This window comes from Diachasma alloeum, unplaced genomic scaffold, assembly GCF_001412515.2.
Source record: "Diachasma alloeum isolate Michigan unplaced genomic scaffold, Dall2.0 Dall_scaffold_00176, whole genome shotgun sequence".
NCBI lineage: Eukaryota > Metazoa > Arthropoda > Insecta > Hymenoptera > Braconidae > Diachasma > Diachasma alloeum.
In genome coordinates this window covers 1,379,652-1,397,912 of record NW_021680342.1, presented here as the reverse complement: position 1 = coordinate 1,397,912, position 18,261 = coordinate 1,379,652, and the positions used below count along the sequence as shown (strand labels likewise).

Here is an 18,261-nt window from a genome sequence, read left to right as displayed (position 1 = left end):
TGAATCTCCAGCTTGTGATATACATTGGTGGGGAAAGGGCCGCGGGTAAGTACATAGGATGAGACGTTTATATACCCGAGCGCTGTCTATAACGTCTCGAAATACGAGACGCGTTTACGAGCGACTCTCTCTCGCAGACGTCTGAGAGAGCCAAGAAGTTGCCATGTACACCCATCTCATATGTTCTTTCATTGGCCCCCGCCCTCTCTCGTACCTCATGGTATTTTCGATAGAAGATATCCTCCAGTGTGGTGTTATATACGAACATAACGTCACTGCGAGTGTATTTGCGGCCCTTGAAACCATTCTCAAATGTAAGTGGGAGGAAAAACGAGGGAAAAGTCTCTCCCGCCCTCTTTTTACCGAAGAAGTGAAATTAAGTAGAAATATTTCATTCCGTCTACATGTGAATTATCATTTCTACGAAGTGAAATCAACGAAAATAGCGTTGAATATTTTTATGGTGGAATTTTAATTAAATTTCAGTAGAATCGATGGCTATGTTTTTCACTTGCAAATAATTATCAAATAAATTGACGGATTAGGAAAATCCATGTAATTTAATACTAATATCTATGTTAAATCACTCATACACTTAGAAAAAAATTGAAGTTCCGTGGAAAATGGCAAATTTCGGATTTCACTGGAAATTCAAGGATGCACGTATTTCCCTCAATTTTCCTGATTTCTTTTGATTTTCATGGAATAATTCAACTGAAATTTACAGTTTTCGTTGATTTTCACATGAAATGGTGAATTTACAATAACAAAATTGTACGAAAGTGCACAGAATGACATGAATTTTCAATTTTTCCCTAAATTTCTCTGATTTTTATGAATTTCGCAGGATAATTAAAAAAAATTTCCAATATTGTAAGTGTGATCCGAAGAGAACCGACGAAGTAAAATTAACTGGAAAAATATTTCATTCCATCTGCATGTGAATTATCATTTCTACGAAGTGAAATCACCGAAAATAGCGTTGAATATTTTTTCGGGGAAATTTTAATTAAAATTCTATAGAACCGATGACTGTTTTTCATTTGTAAACAATTATCAGATAAATTGAACAGATTAGAAAAACCTTTGTAATATAATAGTAATATCTGTATTACACTGTTAGAAAAAAAGTTGAAATTTCATGGGCACGTTTCAGACAAAATCTCGGATTTCACTGAAAATTCGCGAACACACGTATTTCCCTCAATTTCCTTGATTGCTATTCATTTCCATGAAGTAATTCAACTCAACTTAACAGTTTTCGTTGATTTTCCGTAAAATACTGAATTTACAATAACGAAATTGCTTGAAACTTCAGTCTAACAATTCTACGATAAAAACTCCATAAATTTCCGCCATTTTTTTAACAACGGAAGTGTGATACGCAGACAACCTCAATCCGCAAATGTATTAAAGTGAAAATTCTCCACAATGTACATACACAAAACCACAAGTATTGATTGATCCTTCAATTTTCTCATTCCCTCAATTTTACAGTATACGTCATGAAATGAGGAATCTCACCAATATGAAAGTCGTAATCCCCTTCCGGACACGTGAAGAGCGCATACGCATGGGGGTATATGAGCCCCAAGAAGAGCGTTGGTTGGCCATTAAATGAATAATTTGTGGTCGGTGGCGCGCCATTGTAAAATCCGATGCAATCATTATAATATGCTGGATTTTATTATCAGCCATGTATGGCGTATGCTAATTTACTGCTAATTGTATTCCAACGTACCAGGCGACAATGATGTCTCTGTAACGGTGGTAATTCGTTGTACTATTCGCCTGTGACTTCTCTGTGCACTTGAAAAGTTTTCTTCATGTCACACATATCCCTTGGTTGGTATGTATTTCTGTATTCTGTATTCTTGAGAACCTGAGAATTGTGATGAGGGAGTCAAGGTGGGGGGTTACAAGACGAGAAAAGTGTTTTGTTGCACGCGATTCACTTGGACACGCGCGAAAGAATCACATATGAGGAGTTTCTGTACACTTCCTGGTGAGTTTATTTGAAGATAATCTCACTGGCAGCTGAGATTCCTTTACTTGGGATTTTGTGAAACGTTTGGGAAGGTCCGGGGCGAAAAACTATGGTAGGGGACACGGAAACATACGGTCGGCACGTGCTCAACACCCTTGGAACCCCTCGACGACGCGTCTCAGTCGCAACTCAATGACTTTTACCCTCGAGACTTCCTTGAGAATCTGATTTATATGTCTAAATGGGAGAAACAAGAGTATTCCGGGGGAAAAATAATGGTGGGAAATATGAATATCAGTATAGTTTCACAAATTTTCCTATCTTCAAAGAATTTTTACATCGAAATTGAATAAGTGGCGATGAGTTGTTGTTTCACAAATTATTTTTGCGTCATAATTTTTCATTTTTTCTTCACACACGGAGAAATAAATTGCGGTGAAAATACAGTGAAAATCACGTTAACGTAAAAATTACGCTGTTTGACGTAATTAAGATGTATCGCTAACAGATTTGCAGAAATCACTGCTCTTCGTGCGTTGTTTATGGGGTGTCACGTAAAAATTATTTCTCGATCCATAAAATTTCCAGAACTCAAGGCGGAAAATTTATTTTTCGCTTTACATTTTTTCCGAGTTTTTATGTCCAAATTCCTGAATGAGCATTTCGCGTCACTTTTACATTTTGTCATGTAGGAAATCGAGTAATTCTTTATTTCAAATTTTCATTCATTCTTCACTTTCATAAATCGCATTTTCTTTGATTTTTCCCACGCAAAATGACGCATTTAATAAACTTTCTGCCTAATTTTCAACAAAATGATATTCGTTGAATTATCGTAAAAAAATTCAAGAAGAATGATAGAACTTTTTTATAAAAATCCCATGAGTGTCATAAAATGTAACGAATTCCACTTCTCTATCAAAAAATGAAAGAATTTTCATGACTTCATTGAAGAAAAGAAAACAGTGACAAAAAGATCATGAGACCTAAAAGTAATGTACAAAAACAACTGTCTTACTCAACACGATTGGTAGTTCCAACGTGATCGTTATTACAATTAAGGAAATAACGACCAATAATGTACATGTCCAGGAAAAAATGGCCACTGATAAAACACGAAAATATATGCATTATGCCATAAAAGGAGTACAATGAAAGGAAGTTGCAGAAGAATTGCGTCAGCCATTCCGAGCTCAATAATTTTGTTGCCTTATTTTATTTACGACATAATCGATATCATAATTATGACAATGGGAATGAAGACCATCGGATAACTCACTCAATGACGACACTATTATCGAGGCCCATCGGGCAAGAATATAAATGAAAAATACAACTAACCAGCAAGCGATGTAATGGTAGTTACTATGAAAAATCCATCGTTTTTATCTCCATGTTTTTTCTCCTCTTACGACTATAAAAGAATATAAAACGTTTAGAGGCGATTTCCAACGATTCCTATAACAGCAATCATTTCGGAAAACAGTTGCAAAACATTTACGTACATTTAAACTAGCAATTACTTTAACTATTGCTTAGCAACCAAACGATCAAAATACATAAAATCGTTTTTAAACCGTCCTACCGGGCTTTCGCTAGCCACATATTTTCCAACAAACGTTAAACGACCACACGCGCCCCTCACCCACTAATTTTCATACTTGAATTGCCCGATCTCAGTATTAAAGGTATTACAAAGCCGAGAGTACATACCACTCTCGGTACTTTAAGAACCTTTTCAAACGTGAGAGCAAGAAGAAAAACATTTAAATTGTTAAGCCAGCAGTGGTTCAGAGCCATTTTCATCCACCATTTCAATACTCGATGAATTTGCATACTAACGGAATGCCTCTTGTTCTGAACGATTTCATATACCGCCGGGGTAAAAAATACAGAAAATCACTGGTCAAGCGTTATGAATCGCGGAATATCAATGCAGAAAATGATGGTTGAGAGCAAGAAGAATAAACGCACCACTTGATACACTGTCTCTGTAGGCATTTATTAGAATTCAACGGACAATCATCCCAATTTTCCACATTGTGGCATTGAATTGGAGAGGATCTGAAATTATCAATTATTGTTTTTTACTTCGTTTAAGAATTCGAGAGAATTAATTTTGTTTCAATTCTTTCAAAGCAGTTTGAATAAATATATCTCGAATGCCCAAAAAATAATTATTAATTCTCGAATTTTTTCTTTTCTGATTTTTAGATATTTTTTTTAGATTGTAATTTTCTCTCTAACGTCCAAAAATTCATTCTCTCATAAAACTGTGTTATTTTTCCACTTCTAATTTAATTATTGTCAATGATACTGGATAGAATGGTTCTATTTATATTAACTTATCTTTAAAATTTAATCCAGATTTTAATCTTTGAAATTTGAAATACTACTTTAATGAATTTTTTATGTTAATTTAAATTTTGAAGCTCCTTGTGAAAATTGAGCATTGGATTCAATAAAATTTGCGATTAATGAGAAATTGGCAGCAATGGTTTCCACAATTTTCATGATTTCCCACGCGTTTTTATGATGACATTGTAATGAAATTTAAGGTTTCATTTTTGTGAGTTCAATTGCCACGTGGGTTGAGATGTCTGGCCGAATGAAGCGATTGAAGAAAAATTACTCGTCTCAATAAATACCTTTCAGATATTACAATTTTCTTCTCAGTGCACACATCCACGCGCATGTTCACCAATTCTTCCTTTCTCGACATCGATAAGAAACTACAATGAAGTAAATAGCCAATAAAAAAAAGGATTAAAAATCCTTCCCCAGAATTTCACCCATTAAGGAAACAATTTTAAACACATACAAGAGTGAAGAGTAGAAAAAATCCTTGACCCCCTAACAAGAGGGTCGATCGATCGATAGATAGAATCGATCTGCACAACAATGACAATCGATATATCTCCTCAACGTGTTCTTAAGACGACCCGTCAATTCTGACGACTTTCTATGCATTCTTTTTCCCCTGCTAACTGTATCCTTGAATTTATTGATCCCAAATGCTAATTCGTGCTAGTTCAGAATTTTGTCAATAGCTTCAGGGAGACAGAGATATATAAACCATCAGAGGCTCCAACTTTCTCTCTCCCACCGAGATTAAACGCTTGCTTAAGTGGTCTAGTAACTCAAACGCGGAAGACTCCTCATTCACTCGGAAAATTAACGAGCAATTAACGCGACACTGGACACACACGGAGAGCGATTTATTAAGGGAGTACACAGGTTTTATGCGTAATTACCCCGGACTCGACATCGTGAATATGATTCTGTAATAAATCGTGTAATTTAGATAAACCTGGGCTTGTCACGGTTTGGTTTTAGAGGGAAAAGAAACAAAAAAAAACGGGACTTTTATTTTTGGAAATAGAAAGCACATTTATGGAGCTACCTGAGGAAAGGTACCAATGAAAATATTGTGATGGGGAGAGAAAAAAAAGGTTATGACCTGAACTGTTATAAAGTCATTTTCTAGCGACAGTCGTTTACCTGAGCTACGCCGCCGATGGGAAAAAGGCTATTGGAATTTTATTTCGGAAAAAGTTGGCGTCGAGGGTAAAATCCATGTTTGCATTGCTCACGCACAAACGAAAGTTATTTACAATGGTGATGTTTATGTGAATACCCCACAGTTACTTCATTTTTTTATTATGTTTACAATGTGTCCAGTGTGGCTTTTGTCATTTTTTTTGCAATCTTATGTATTTTTTTATGGCTGCGAAGGGATTTTGTTCTGAAGTCTTTTTCCAATAAAGATAGATAAAGATAGATTTATTTGACTAAGAGAGGATGCACGCTCTGCACGTCTGTGTTCAGCAAAGGATTTAATGTCAAGTTGTCAAGTCGTCCAACATTTAAAGTTCAATCGTAGTGTCATTTAATTTAACTTTGATTCAATCATTAAGATAACTTTTTGTATTTTTATGCCGGCACTACACTGTTAAAAAATTACGACTGAAATTTCTGGTGCAGTTGTTAGAAATTTTTATGAAATTCTAGTTACACTGAAATGTCAAGAAATTTCATCATTGAAAATTTGAAATTCTATGGTAAAATCCATGGAAAATGTCAATTTCAGTTCAATTATTCGATGAAAATTAATAGAAATGAGGACAATGCACGTAAACCTATTCCTCAGTTTTTATTTAATTGAAAATTCAGCGTAATTTCTCCAAGAATATTCATGTTTTCATTGAAACTTTAGATGAATTGAGGAATTCTCTACGAATGGTTTCCAAGAATTGAAATTTCGCTGAAAATTCAGTGGGATTCTAAATTTCTGAGCAGCAAAAAGACGAGAATTCCCTAACTTACTTGAACTTCCACTATTTCTACTCATTCCTATCAAATAATTGGCCGGGAATTAATAGTTTCCCTTAATTTTTGCTATGAAATTTCAGTGAACCATTCACTTGATAAAAAATTTTGTTGTGTTATTAAAGCAATGTTAACAATTTTCCCCACAAGCTCAATATTCCCCCCAAAAGAATAGATAGATTCAACAAATGAACTCCTCACTAGCTAATAAATACCCTAAGAATCTCCACGAAATTCTCACCATCACTATTCTACAATTTCTCAAACGACTGAAAAAATTCAAGATAAATTTACAATCGCGTACGAGGGGAATCCTGCTATTCAGGTCATGGTGTATTAAAGTGGTAAAACAATTCGTTATTATTGGAGTCGGGTGTTGGTTGGGATGCCGATGAGGAGGCATTAATAGTCACAGATAGAGGCCTTGGGCCTCAAGATCGTAAAAATATAATTGCACCGATTGCAACAACGTTATCTAGGCAACTCACTGGTATATCCGAGGATAATGATACGTGAACGGCTCCCCAGCCGTTACGGTTGTCGAAGTTTAGGTCGTTCGCATTCATTTCACTCCCTGTACATTTGAGTCACCAATATGCGACAACAGGGTAGAGAAGGGAATTTACACGAGCAAAACCTAAAATATTGCACAAATAACTGATACATTTTCACTTGTCAATGCATAATGCATAATCTCAAAAAGCAAAACCCAATCATTTTGTTACCATAAAAATCTTAATAAGTCATTATGCCATACGCGCGCTCATACCTTTTGTCTTTCATTGCGTGCAACAAACGTTTAAATCTGTTATTTAATATTTCATTTTATTATTCCACTTGAAACACATTATACGTTACCCTCGTACAATATATTTTTACATCACCACGTATTATCAGCAAATAATCGTAAAATGTGCATATTCATAAAGATATGCGAGGTATTCCCTGCTTCCAAAGGCATCAGCATGAGGAGAAACCCATCGAGAAAGGGAAAAACAACGCCACTGATGAGGTAACTGAAGTTGAAAAAAAAATTGACAAATCTCGATTGGTAATGCATTTTGCATGATGTTTGACAGGAACCATCAGATTTCACCCGGGGCTGAGATAACACCGGCATCATTGGTAGGCTTCCCCCCCCCCTGCCCCTCACCCCCTTCATACTCAACATACACATATGCTTGACCAAACACACGAAATTAAATTAAACTCCTTGCGGAATTCCACGAAGCTCATGTATAGACAGGTAAGAGAGTCGATGACCCTGGGAGTTCGAGCAGTGTATATGATGTGTGAGCTCTTCCTCTCCGGCATTACCAGAAGACCACAGCGGATAGAGAGAGTGCACAATAAGTCGCCAACTGTAGGAACAACATGCGAGTAAAGTTGATAAGTCAACAAGAGAGTCGTCTCTTTCTCCTCTCCTTGTTTGCACGAGTTCGAAGAAAACCCGTTTTGTCTTTTTTTTTTTTCATATCTGCGTTGGGGCACCACCGGCTTCATCAGCTCCATCACGTCCAGTTTACTTAGGACGCGATATATAGGAGGACGGATGGGAGTCAGGTGGAGCGATGGGCACTTGGAGAAATCAAATATGTTCGAGAAGTCAGAGGTACCGAAAAACACAGCGATTTAATACCGATTCCATTAGGCCCTTTCCTCCCGCCCCTGTCACTGTTTACATTTGTGCCTTTATGGTGTGCAGTGAATAAATTTTCCTTTCATTATCACATTGTGGAATGCTGGATTTTTCCTGTCGACAAATTTTCACGGAAATGTCAATGTCTCCTTTTTGTTTCTCGGTTAATTACTGTAAAATTTTCCATGGTGCAGTCTCAATCAGCTGCTGGTTAGTGTGGAAAATTTGCTGGAGAGACCGAGATGACAAGGGACTGCATCAAATCGGCTTAACACCGAGGGGTTTGTAGTTGGAAAACTACTGGCTCGTGCCGTGTTTTCAAGGGATCGAAAGGAATTTTTGTCCATTACCTGAGCTCCAGTGTACAGCCCATGCGCGCACCCTGTTTTTCTCTTCCCCTTGGATAAAGTGAGAAGTCTCATTCGACCACCGTGCCGGCAGTAGCCTACCTTATAAGCCCGCTTAATGCCCCGCCGTACCTTTTTCCAAGCAGGGGGTGCCAGCCAATTGGGTGCTAACCATTGGTGCCGTGTCTCTCTCCCCACTTGACTCTCAAGTGAGGACAACAAACAAACCTTCAAAGTGCCCCCACGAGAGATATTTCAAAAATCCCGACGAAACCCCCAGTGGAAACTCAAATCAGACTGAAATAACAGACCGCTTTTCATCAGTTTTGGATCAGAAAGGTACACGGAGAAAACAAGTTGCGGAAAACGTATGATGAATCACGTGAGAATGAATAGAAATCACGTAAAAATTAATAGGTTTAGCGGAATTGTGATGTATCGCTGCACTGACAGAAGGATTTATTTGTTGTTAACAAGGCCATTCGTTAACTATTCAGCCTCGTTAACAGCAGACAAATCCTTCCGTCCCTTCTATCACACTGAGAGAAAAATCTACATAATATGACAAAAATAATTTCTTCAGAACATCGTATGACATCGTAGATAAGAAATCGGTGATGATATTTGATATTTTTTTCTGGAAATTAGATAATCCTATTTACTGAAGATGAACGAAACGTGAAGTTGTTTTATATCGAAATATCTCGAAACTGCCTGACCGCTAATCCTTAATTCTGATTGGTCAATATGTGACACGAAGTTATTCACAAAAAAAACACGCGGCATTTTCAAATTCTTCAGTGACATAATTTCAAATTCTTCAGAGGTAAATTTTTCTTTCACGTCATATATATATATAATATATATATTTCACATGTATATATATTATCGGTGAAATTAATAAATACTGTCCTTTTATGGAGACCGATTATTTTAAAAAATTGAAGACAATTAATTGAAAATAAAAAATTCTTTATAGATTCTTTTACTCTACTTCGCTATTCACTTCAATCATTAGTCGAATTCTCTTTGATTCATTATCAATATTTATAAGGTATTCATGAGAAAATGCAATTCAATGAATTCCATTTTTTCATTTCAACAAATGAATAGACCAGCGCGCGCATAGATCTTGTCTGTGATAAAAAGGAGAATTTCTTCTCTCTTCTCTACTATAAAAAGGAGACCAATAAGGATATTTCTTATTATTCATTGAAATTGTTCGATATTCAGCTGGAAATGTTGCACAAAAATTTGGGTCAACTATTCAGTGTCCATCCTTCTGCTGAAGGTGAATTGTATGAGAATGAAGAATTGTATTATATTGGCAATGAGCACGACGAATCGTCCAATCGATCTATCGTGTGGAAATGCGCGCGGAGCGCGCATTCAATCTCGTATTCCTGAAGTGACAAAATAAGTTTGAGAGAAGGAAAAGATGCTACTGCTTTCCTTCAAACTGATTGCGACTGACAGCATGTGACGATTATATCGTCGCATTAGAATCAGAGGGGCGTAAAAGGTATGCTTATACACAGCACTTGCGCCCCCTCAATTTTAATGCGACGATATGTTAGAAATATCTGGAGGTTCTTCCCCGTATAAATTCTGTATTCATTCAACATGAAAGTCTCCGATCCATAATTCACTGAATCAAGGCTTTTAATATTTTTAGTAATTTTCTTTTTTTTTCACGCGAAATAAACGGGTTCTTGAGGCAAGAAATGGTCATTTTATCGTCAAGTGTTCGTATTCAAGTCATGAACATTATACTGTATGCGGATTCTTACGCGGTCTGACTCATGTGAAATTCTTATCCCAAGCGGTTTATCATTAAGAGACGAGATATTTGATGCAAGAAATTAGTTTTGTGATATTATGTCGATATTTCTCTCAGTGAACTGTACAGATTCGTGGAAATCACTGTTCACCGCGCGAATTTTTATAGTGTCGCGTAAAATGTACGTTTCAACACATAAAAATGACGTTACGGAACGCTCTGGAAAAATTCCGTGACAGTTCCGTAAAATTTCCTACAACCACATTTCGCTCCGGAATTACAGAACAGATACGTAATTTTTATTGAATATTGCTCTCCGTGGATCTAAAGATGGTTTAGACCCAGGCCAATTGACCGAAATGTCCACTGGTGACATTTTTTACATCCATTATCAAATGCTGAATACCGACGGTGTGAAAGTCTGTATCTCTTGATGGATTTCTTGATGATTCGGCACATCGATGAGTGAACATCAATGCGGTATTTTTTTTATGACTTATAACCATGGAGACTGCGGACCGCGAGCGCGGAATAAAAGTGGGCGGGATGGTTTGGTGTCGCAGGAGCCAATCCCGGTGTTTGGTTCTCATTCGGTCCCCCACTACGATTGCGCCAACATTACACCGTGATCCCCCACTGTGCGTCCGCGGATCGAGAGTCGTGCGCAACTTGGTATCAACCTCCATCATTTTTTATTGGGGTTTTACTACCCCTTGCAGGGAACCAATCACGAATGATTGCGTATTTCATTCGTTGAATCACAATATTATCGCAGGGAAAAAGAGTTTTTAGTCTTTGTGGATTAATCTGTCATTTTTAGGGAGTTGCGGCAGTCGAAATTGATGAACAATCCTTACGAACAATTCAGAATTGAAAAATTCAGAATCCTAAGAATTTTATGACAAAATTTTAGCGATTGAATTCCTCAAATTTAATAATAAATTTCCAAAAACAAAAATATTTCTCTCTATGGTTATTTCAATCAATATTTTTATAGAACTTCATTGACGAAGAAATGATCTTTAAAAAATGTCAACAATTAATCAAGAGAACAAATTGAAATAGGCAATAGAAAAATAGTTTGTTGACTAAACTATTCATTCGTTGAATCCTAATATTAACGCAGAGAAATAACGTTGCAGTTTTTGTGGATTAATCTGTCATTAGTCAAAATCGGTGAACAATTGTTATGAACAATTCAGAATTGAAAAATTCTAAACTTTAACAGTTTCATGCAAAAACAAAAATTTTTTTTTCTCTGTGTTTAGTTCAATCAATATTTTAATATACATCAATTGACGAAACAATGATTTTAAAAAACATCTCAACAATAACTCAAGAGAATAAATTGAAATAGACAGTGGGAAAATAGTTTGTTGACAAAATATGAGTGAAATACCGCTCTTGTTTGGACATTGACACCTGACGTGACAAGAACTTGAGGCTTGCACAGTGCGTCAATTTCGCGCACGCAAATAGCCAACCCAGTGTTGAATTCACATATACGCCTGTCCCGTCCCACCTTTCCGCATGTCCTCGTCATGCATCTCTTATCGATCTCTAAAAAATTGCAAAAAAAGAGAGAAAAAAAAGCACGGAAACAGAAGAGGGTATACGCAGTATCGTCACGGTTCCAACCGTAATTATCCAAGAGACAGGAATTTAATGACCGTCAGTCATATCATATGCGAGAGCGTTGTACACATCTAACCGTATTACCGTATTACGATAATTTCGAGTAATTACACCGATGCATTGAATCCCTCACGCACTCAGCGAAATGAAAATTTCCAACGGATATTAAATCCACGTATTACCCAAACCTCTTTGAAATATTACTCGAAATAATTCCCAAGAAATTACAGATTTATTATCCAATTTTGAATTATCGATTCCCCTCTCAATCAGTAGTGAACTCGAGTGCATTGGGAAAATTGCAATTTCGCTCGTCATGTTTGTAATTTTGTAATAACATATTTCAAATGCATTAAAAAATAAATTGCATTATAATGTAGATAATTAAATATGAATCGGAATGTTAATTTTAATAATATCTCAATTTAAAAAATGAATAATTACCATAATTTCCGAAATCCCCGAGCAACCTTAATAAACCAACTATCCCAAGGTCAGAATCCAGAATTCACCAGAGCCAGAGCAATATAATGTAGTCTGCAATTTTGAGGTGGAGCAGAGGGCCCTTTTATATTCCCCAACAGAGACCATCCTTCCAGACTCGGTCCCCTCCATAACCGGGGCGAAATTACCTCCAAAATCTAATTATGAGAATTTTTATAGGGCTATCGTAAAACGCTCGGAATAGTATTTCTCCCCTCCGCGCTTCCTTCCACTTAGAAAAAGGTCTCTTTCTCCACTCGTCTGCGGGAAAAAAAACTGGAGGCGATGCATAGGGAGAAAAGATGGAGAAAAATTATTGAAAAACTCGTCAAGTGATCGAAGTGAAATTTCGCTCTGGATTTTTTTACTCTGTATATCAAGAAAAAATGCAAAAGGTGTGATCAATTTTCTTTGCTTGCTCCAAAAATTTACTGACTGTTATGTGATTTGTTTTGATATTGTTTATGTATAATTTCATCAATAATTAACAGTGATCGATTTTTTTCTTGAACTCAAAGAGTTACTCCTAGAATTTCAAGTAAAAAAACTGGGAACAACCACTAATTGACATTAAATTTGCATTCATGTTTTTACGCAAAATAGGATGATTTCTGGATTATTCAATGAGAAGAAAATTTTCTGCTGAAGATTCAATTGAGGTTAAACTTTAATAAATAGTTTTATTCGTTAAATTTTCTATCGGTGATGCGCTTTCAAATTCCCGACCGGAGGGGGCATATTTTGCACTCTACAAGGCAAAAAATTTTCGCGTCAATATTAAGGAATAAATACCGAGAATAAAAGTTGAATAATTATTCATCAGGCATTGTAAAAAAATTACAAAACTCATAGGGTAAATTTTAAAGCCTGCAGAGAAAGTTTTTGTTCCCAGTTTTTTTTATTTATCAAAGCATAAAATTCCCTCCACGCAGAGTATTTTCTATCAAATGACAGTTCGCACAGTAATAAACCCAATTAATTATTCTTTTCCTGTGTTCACGAAATATTTGAGGCCCATACCAACGTAAGAAAGTGAAATACGAATGGAGAGCTGGAGGAACTGCTGAAAATTAATGTGAAAAAGGCGCTTGGTCGACATTTGAAGTGAATAGTGTTGTCATGGCGTGTAACTCACCCCCTCCCACCCAGGAAGAGGTTTGTCAAGACGTTGAACACGCGTGCGTGAGCGCTAAAACGAGAGTCTCGTGATCGAGTAGAGACGCGCTGGGATACAGTGTTGTCGTAGATGAGAGACAACTCCAGCGGCATCGAGTGAGGTGTAACGAGACATGACGTCATGACATGGCGTCTATCCGAGGGCATTTTTTAATGGATGGGATGAATATACGCGTGTACAAGAGAGAGCTCACCCACTGTTCTCTCATTCGAAGGGAGTTTTTTTATTTCATTCATTACCGCACTCCTTGCAAATGTGTGTTTTACCGATTGAGTCGAGGGGATTCGACGAACGGGGGGAATCCCCGCCTTTACGGATGCGCACCAAAAACAAGTCACGGAGGGGGGGGGGGGAATTGATGCTGGCCAATCCTATTCGTCGATAGCCAATCGTGGAGAAATGCCTGTGCATACGCGATGCACTCGGCGCATGTACCGCATTCACGATCGATCGACACCCGTATTAAATCTATTATTCCGATTTAACAAATTACTTCTGGATATTTCTGGAGTGTTTTAGCGAGAGAATTACGAAAAATGATTCACAATTTTTATCCTTCGAATTCTAACGAACTGAATATCTCTGCAATGAATAGAACGTGAATTCTATTGTTACGCAAGGATTTCGTGATAAATATACTGCAATAAACTTTTTTTATTGAGAAATGACTCAACAAGGAATAAAATTATTCTCCACGCTTTGAATTCAATTTTTATTTCTCTTTTATTGACAAACACCTGCGATAAAAATTCACGGAATTCCATGACAACAGAAAAAAATACTCTGGATATTGATGTGCAAACACATACAGGCATTTCCATCTGCACCTTGAGAATTACGTAATTTGACGATAAAATATTCCAGATAAATCCCTACAAATCACTTCAAACTAATGAAATGGCATGAAATAAAATATAAAAAATACTCGAGACAAGCCCCGACATTATCGAATATATTGACACCACAAACACTTTTGAAACAACCATAAACACTATCGGCAACTCCCGGAATTGAAATCCCATGTAATCAAAGTGTATCGTGACTCAAGCCCTGACTCACTGATGAAAACCACTGTCCCTCCAATGCCACCCAACATCACAATAACAGAGCAAACAAATGCTCTCGAAATAGCCTCACAAAAATAAACCCCTCGACATTGCTCCAAAAAGTATATCATTCACCCAACAGTGCGAAAAAAAAAAATGAAAATATCCAAATAACTCACCATCGGGCTATCAGGCGTGTGTCGATGATGTCCAAGGGGCATATTAGCCATAGCCACCCCGCCACCGGGATTCCCCATGTCCTGATACTCGTCGCTTATCTCCATCGCGTAGGATGGCAACGGTTCTCTGTTCTTAACCCGAATTTTGACTGATTGTTTCCGCCCCGGAGCGGTTAATTCACGTCAAAATTGACAACAGTTTATCACCGTTGGTACAGCCCCACACTATTCCAGAGCACTCCGTACCGCAGATCGACGCCTTCCAATAGCGTTTTATCGACCCGTGGTGACAAATGAACCGGAATAGGCGAGCAATATCAGTGATATCAATGCGCAATCGACAAAAACTGTGTGAACATTGGGCTTTCGCTGAACACCAATCACTCCAGTTAATTCCAATTTCACTCACAAAACAATAATAATAAAAAAAAAACGTTGGATGTACCCAGCACAAGTTTTAAATTCCAAAATCCACGAGGTACATGTCTACACCTCGCTACCGGCACTCTAGTGTCTGCACTGTTACCACGCAAGTGGCGGTAATAACAACAAACACACTGACTATTTAGGCACAAAGTGTTTACGCACGACAACGACGAGATAATCAATGGAAACAATAAATCATCGAATGACGTTATTCAATGAATCAACCGTCAGGACAATTGGACACACGAGAGATATTCGTAAACGACAATACGGACAAAACACGATACATTCAGTGTCTCGACGCGCGCACACTCGCGTCCCCTTGCGATCTGAGGCGACGGAACATCTCAGCATCGAGCCTCTCTACCCCCACCACGCAATTTCCAATCCCAGGGTTCTGAATAAAAGGAGGCGGGATTTATTGTGCGCCGACGGGGTTGGGAGGTGGCAACACTGGCGCATAACCACGCCTTTTATTCTTTGCCCAGTGGAAGGCCAACATCAGCCGGCTTCCGCCCTATCGGATAACGACCCCACGGGTATCCCAACTCTCGCATGGAAATTTTTCGTCGACCCCAGAGTACCCGGGTTATAACCCTCGATTTACTCGAGACCCAAAGAATCCGGGTTTTCCCCCCCTGAGGGATTTGCATGAGTTCAGGCTAATTTATTTACATTTGCGATTTATTGGGTTCTGTTTACTGAGGATTGAACGAATAAATACCGAGAATTTCATTAAATTCTGGATTTCCTGCTTCTGCTCAATTCCCACGAAGATAAAAACGATGAACGTCGCAATTTATAATGATAAAACCAGTGCATGAATTCTGTTTTCTTATCACAGAGGGAAAAAAAATGTATTTGTATTCAAAGTGGTAAAGTGAGTGAATAATTCTCCTTCATTAGATTTTTTTAAATGGAAAAATTAATAATCATCGTTATCAATACTTGAAATAAACATAAGTCATAAAAGCCGGGTTTTATTGGAATTCTTCTTTGCATTGATGTGGAGAATGAAAAAAATTTCAAGGATGAATGAATTCTCGATTATTCCACGTGTACATAATTAACAGAGCAGAGGTGCAAATAAATTTCATTGATTTTTCAGTCATTTACATTGAATCTCTGCATTGAAATGCGAACCACCCTCCCCCGCGTGCCGTATCGTCAATAAAACAGAAGGAATAAATTCAAGGTCGAATGCACGCTTAACCGCACTGGTACTAGTAACAAACCCCCGTGCGAACGAAACCTCGTCGTTAGCAACTCCTTAACAAAATATAAAATCGCCTGGTAACACCTTTTCGACTCATTGTATTGGCCGACGAGTTAGAGAATCGATACGCGGAGCCTCTCGCGGTCGATTATCCATGAAAATCGTTCCCACGAATAATGAGTGGTTGCCTTGGACGTTTGCGCCACCGCGTCTTGAGTACATTGTGTATACGCTTCTTCAAAACGTTTGGGTATATCGCAAGTAGATAGGTGCGCGATGCCTTCGCCAGTGCGGTAAACGCACGAGGACGAGGAATAAAATAAGAGTGAGATGAAAAAAAGAGTCTTCCATTGCATCTCGGCTGTGGGCATGCTTCTGAGAGACGGGAGAGAGGGTGCAGTTAACACCCCAACGGTTATTTGATTCCAGTGTAATAATAAGAAAGCCATGGTGAGGTGTTTTACACCATGGATGCTATTATTTTCCCATTTGAATTTTTTAAAATAAATTTCCTCTGTACTCCTCCCCGAGTGGTTTTTCACTTTGCATCCTTCCGTTTCTCACTTATCTCTCACACATATCGATGATTGCCAAGCAAAGAGTTTTATGTTCATTCGTCCCCCGTACGTGTATCGGGGGGGCGCAAGATGGCCATTGGTGGGGGCAATGCCAGTAGCACAAATTGCATGTAATTATGGTGCTAGTGTTTGTGTGCAATGGGCCACCTCTTTCGGTTATTGTCGAAAGAAAGGGGATTGCTGGTGAGTTTAGAAGCCGTGTGAGCGTGTGAAACTGCGAATTTTATGATTTACAAACGTGATGCTTCATTTTAATGCACGTGGTTGAGAGGAATAGGTGGGGAGGGAGGCGGCAAAAAATGAGACGAAAATGTTTATTCGTTCATCGCTCGGGTGAGTGTGTGCATGGATGTGGAGCCTTGAGGTTTATACTGCTGGGGATATGGGGGTTTCATTATAATAAACCCCCTTATAGGCTGGGGGAGTACAACGGCTTCGGGCAGGATAATTGCGAAGAGAGAGATAATACGCCGGACTTGATATGATTGCGAATATTTTTATGTTCCTGGGGGGAATGGGGGGGTATTAGCGAGATTATATTGGCGAGATTTATTAGAGGCGACTTTGAGAACGCACTCACAGAGAGAAAGTTTCGCAATTTTCGAAATCCGGGGAGTGAATATCCGGGGAATATATAAAATTTTCACTCATTGCGAGGTGATTCACTCAACAAATCAGGCAAAAAGTTCTGATTCTGGTTCTCAGTCATTTTTACTTGAATGTAATATAATTTTTCTTTAATTGACGGAGAGAAAAAAGGTTTAGGGTTTGCAGTACCACGGTACATGCACTGTTCACCAAAATTGGCTCAGTTTTACGGAAAAAGACCTTGAATGCGATTTAAGGGGAAAAATTCAATGGAATTTACATGAATTTTCTAATGAAAATGAATATTTAGTAGCGAATTCCCTTAAATTTTCAAGGAATTCCTTTAAAATCATTGGAATTCGACAAATTTTTAAAGAAACTTCCTGGAATGTCAGAGGAATCGGGCATCGAAGGAGAGATTTCTACGAATTCTCCTGATTTTTCATTAATCTCTAAGGAAAAATTTGTTAAGCAATAGTCTGTTATAATTTTTATGATGAGAAAATATCAAATAAATCTCTTGTTTAGTAAATGTTTATATTTAATAATTGGGATCAAAATTTACCGCTTGATTGAGAGAATATTTTCATTCTTTACATATGAGTTTATGTTACCGCACTGATCTGATATAAATAAAAATATACATCTCTTACCTAAAATTAACTGCACTCGTTAATCCATAGAGAATGATAATCAGCAGGTTTCAAACTCACTACAAATAATTAGGAAATGAGGAGAACATTGTGGGCACACTGATTAATATTTATAAATATACGACAATCGACAAATCCACATTGCTCAGACTACTCGAACGACTGTCAATGAAATTATACGATCCGTATTCGTCAACG

General features: G+C 37.7%; 1 protein-coding gene across 3 annotated transcripts in view; it reads right to left on the bottom strand.

Moving 5' to 3' along the window:
- LOC107036481 (protein dead ringer) overlaps positions 1-18,261 on the bottom strand; it is a 112,926-nt gene extending 94,665 nt beyond the window's left edge. For 2 of the 3 annotated variants that reach the window (XM_015254470.1, XM_015254478.1), the window contains exon 1: positions 14,603-15,340. In XM_015254470.1, coding sequence (XP_015109956.1) covers positions 14,603-14,707 — 105 coding nt within the window. In that variant the 5' untranslated portion in view covers positions 14,708-15,340. Of the gene's footprint in view, positions 1-14,602; positions 15,341-18,063 lie in introns of those variants that run through there. The other variant, XM_015254487.1, reaches the window with a different exon arrangement.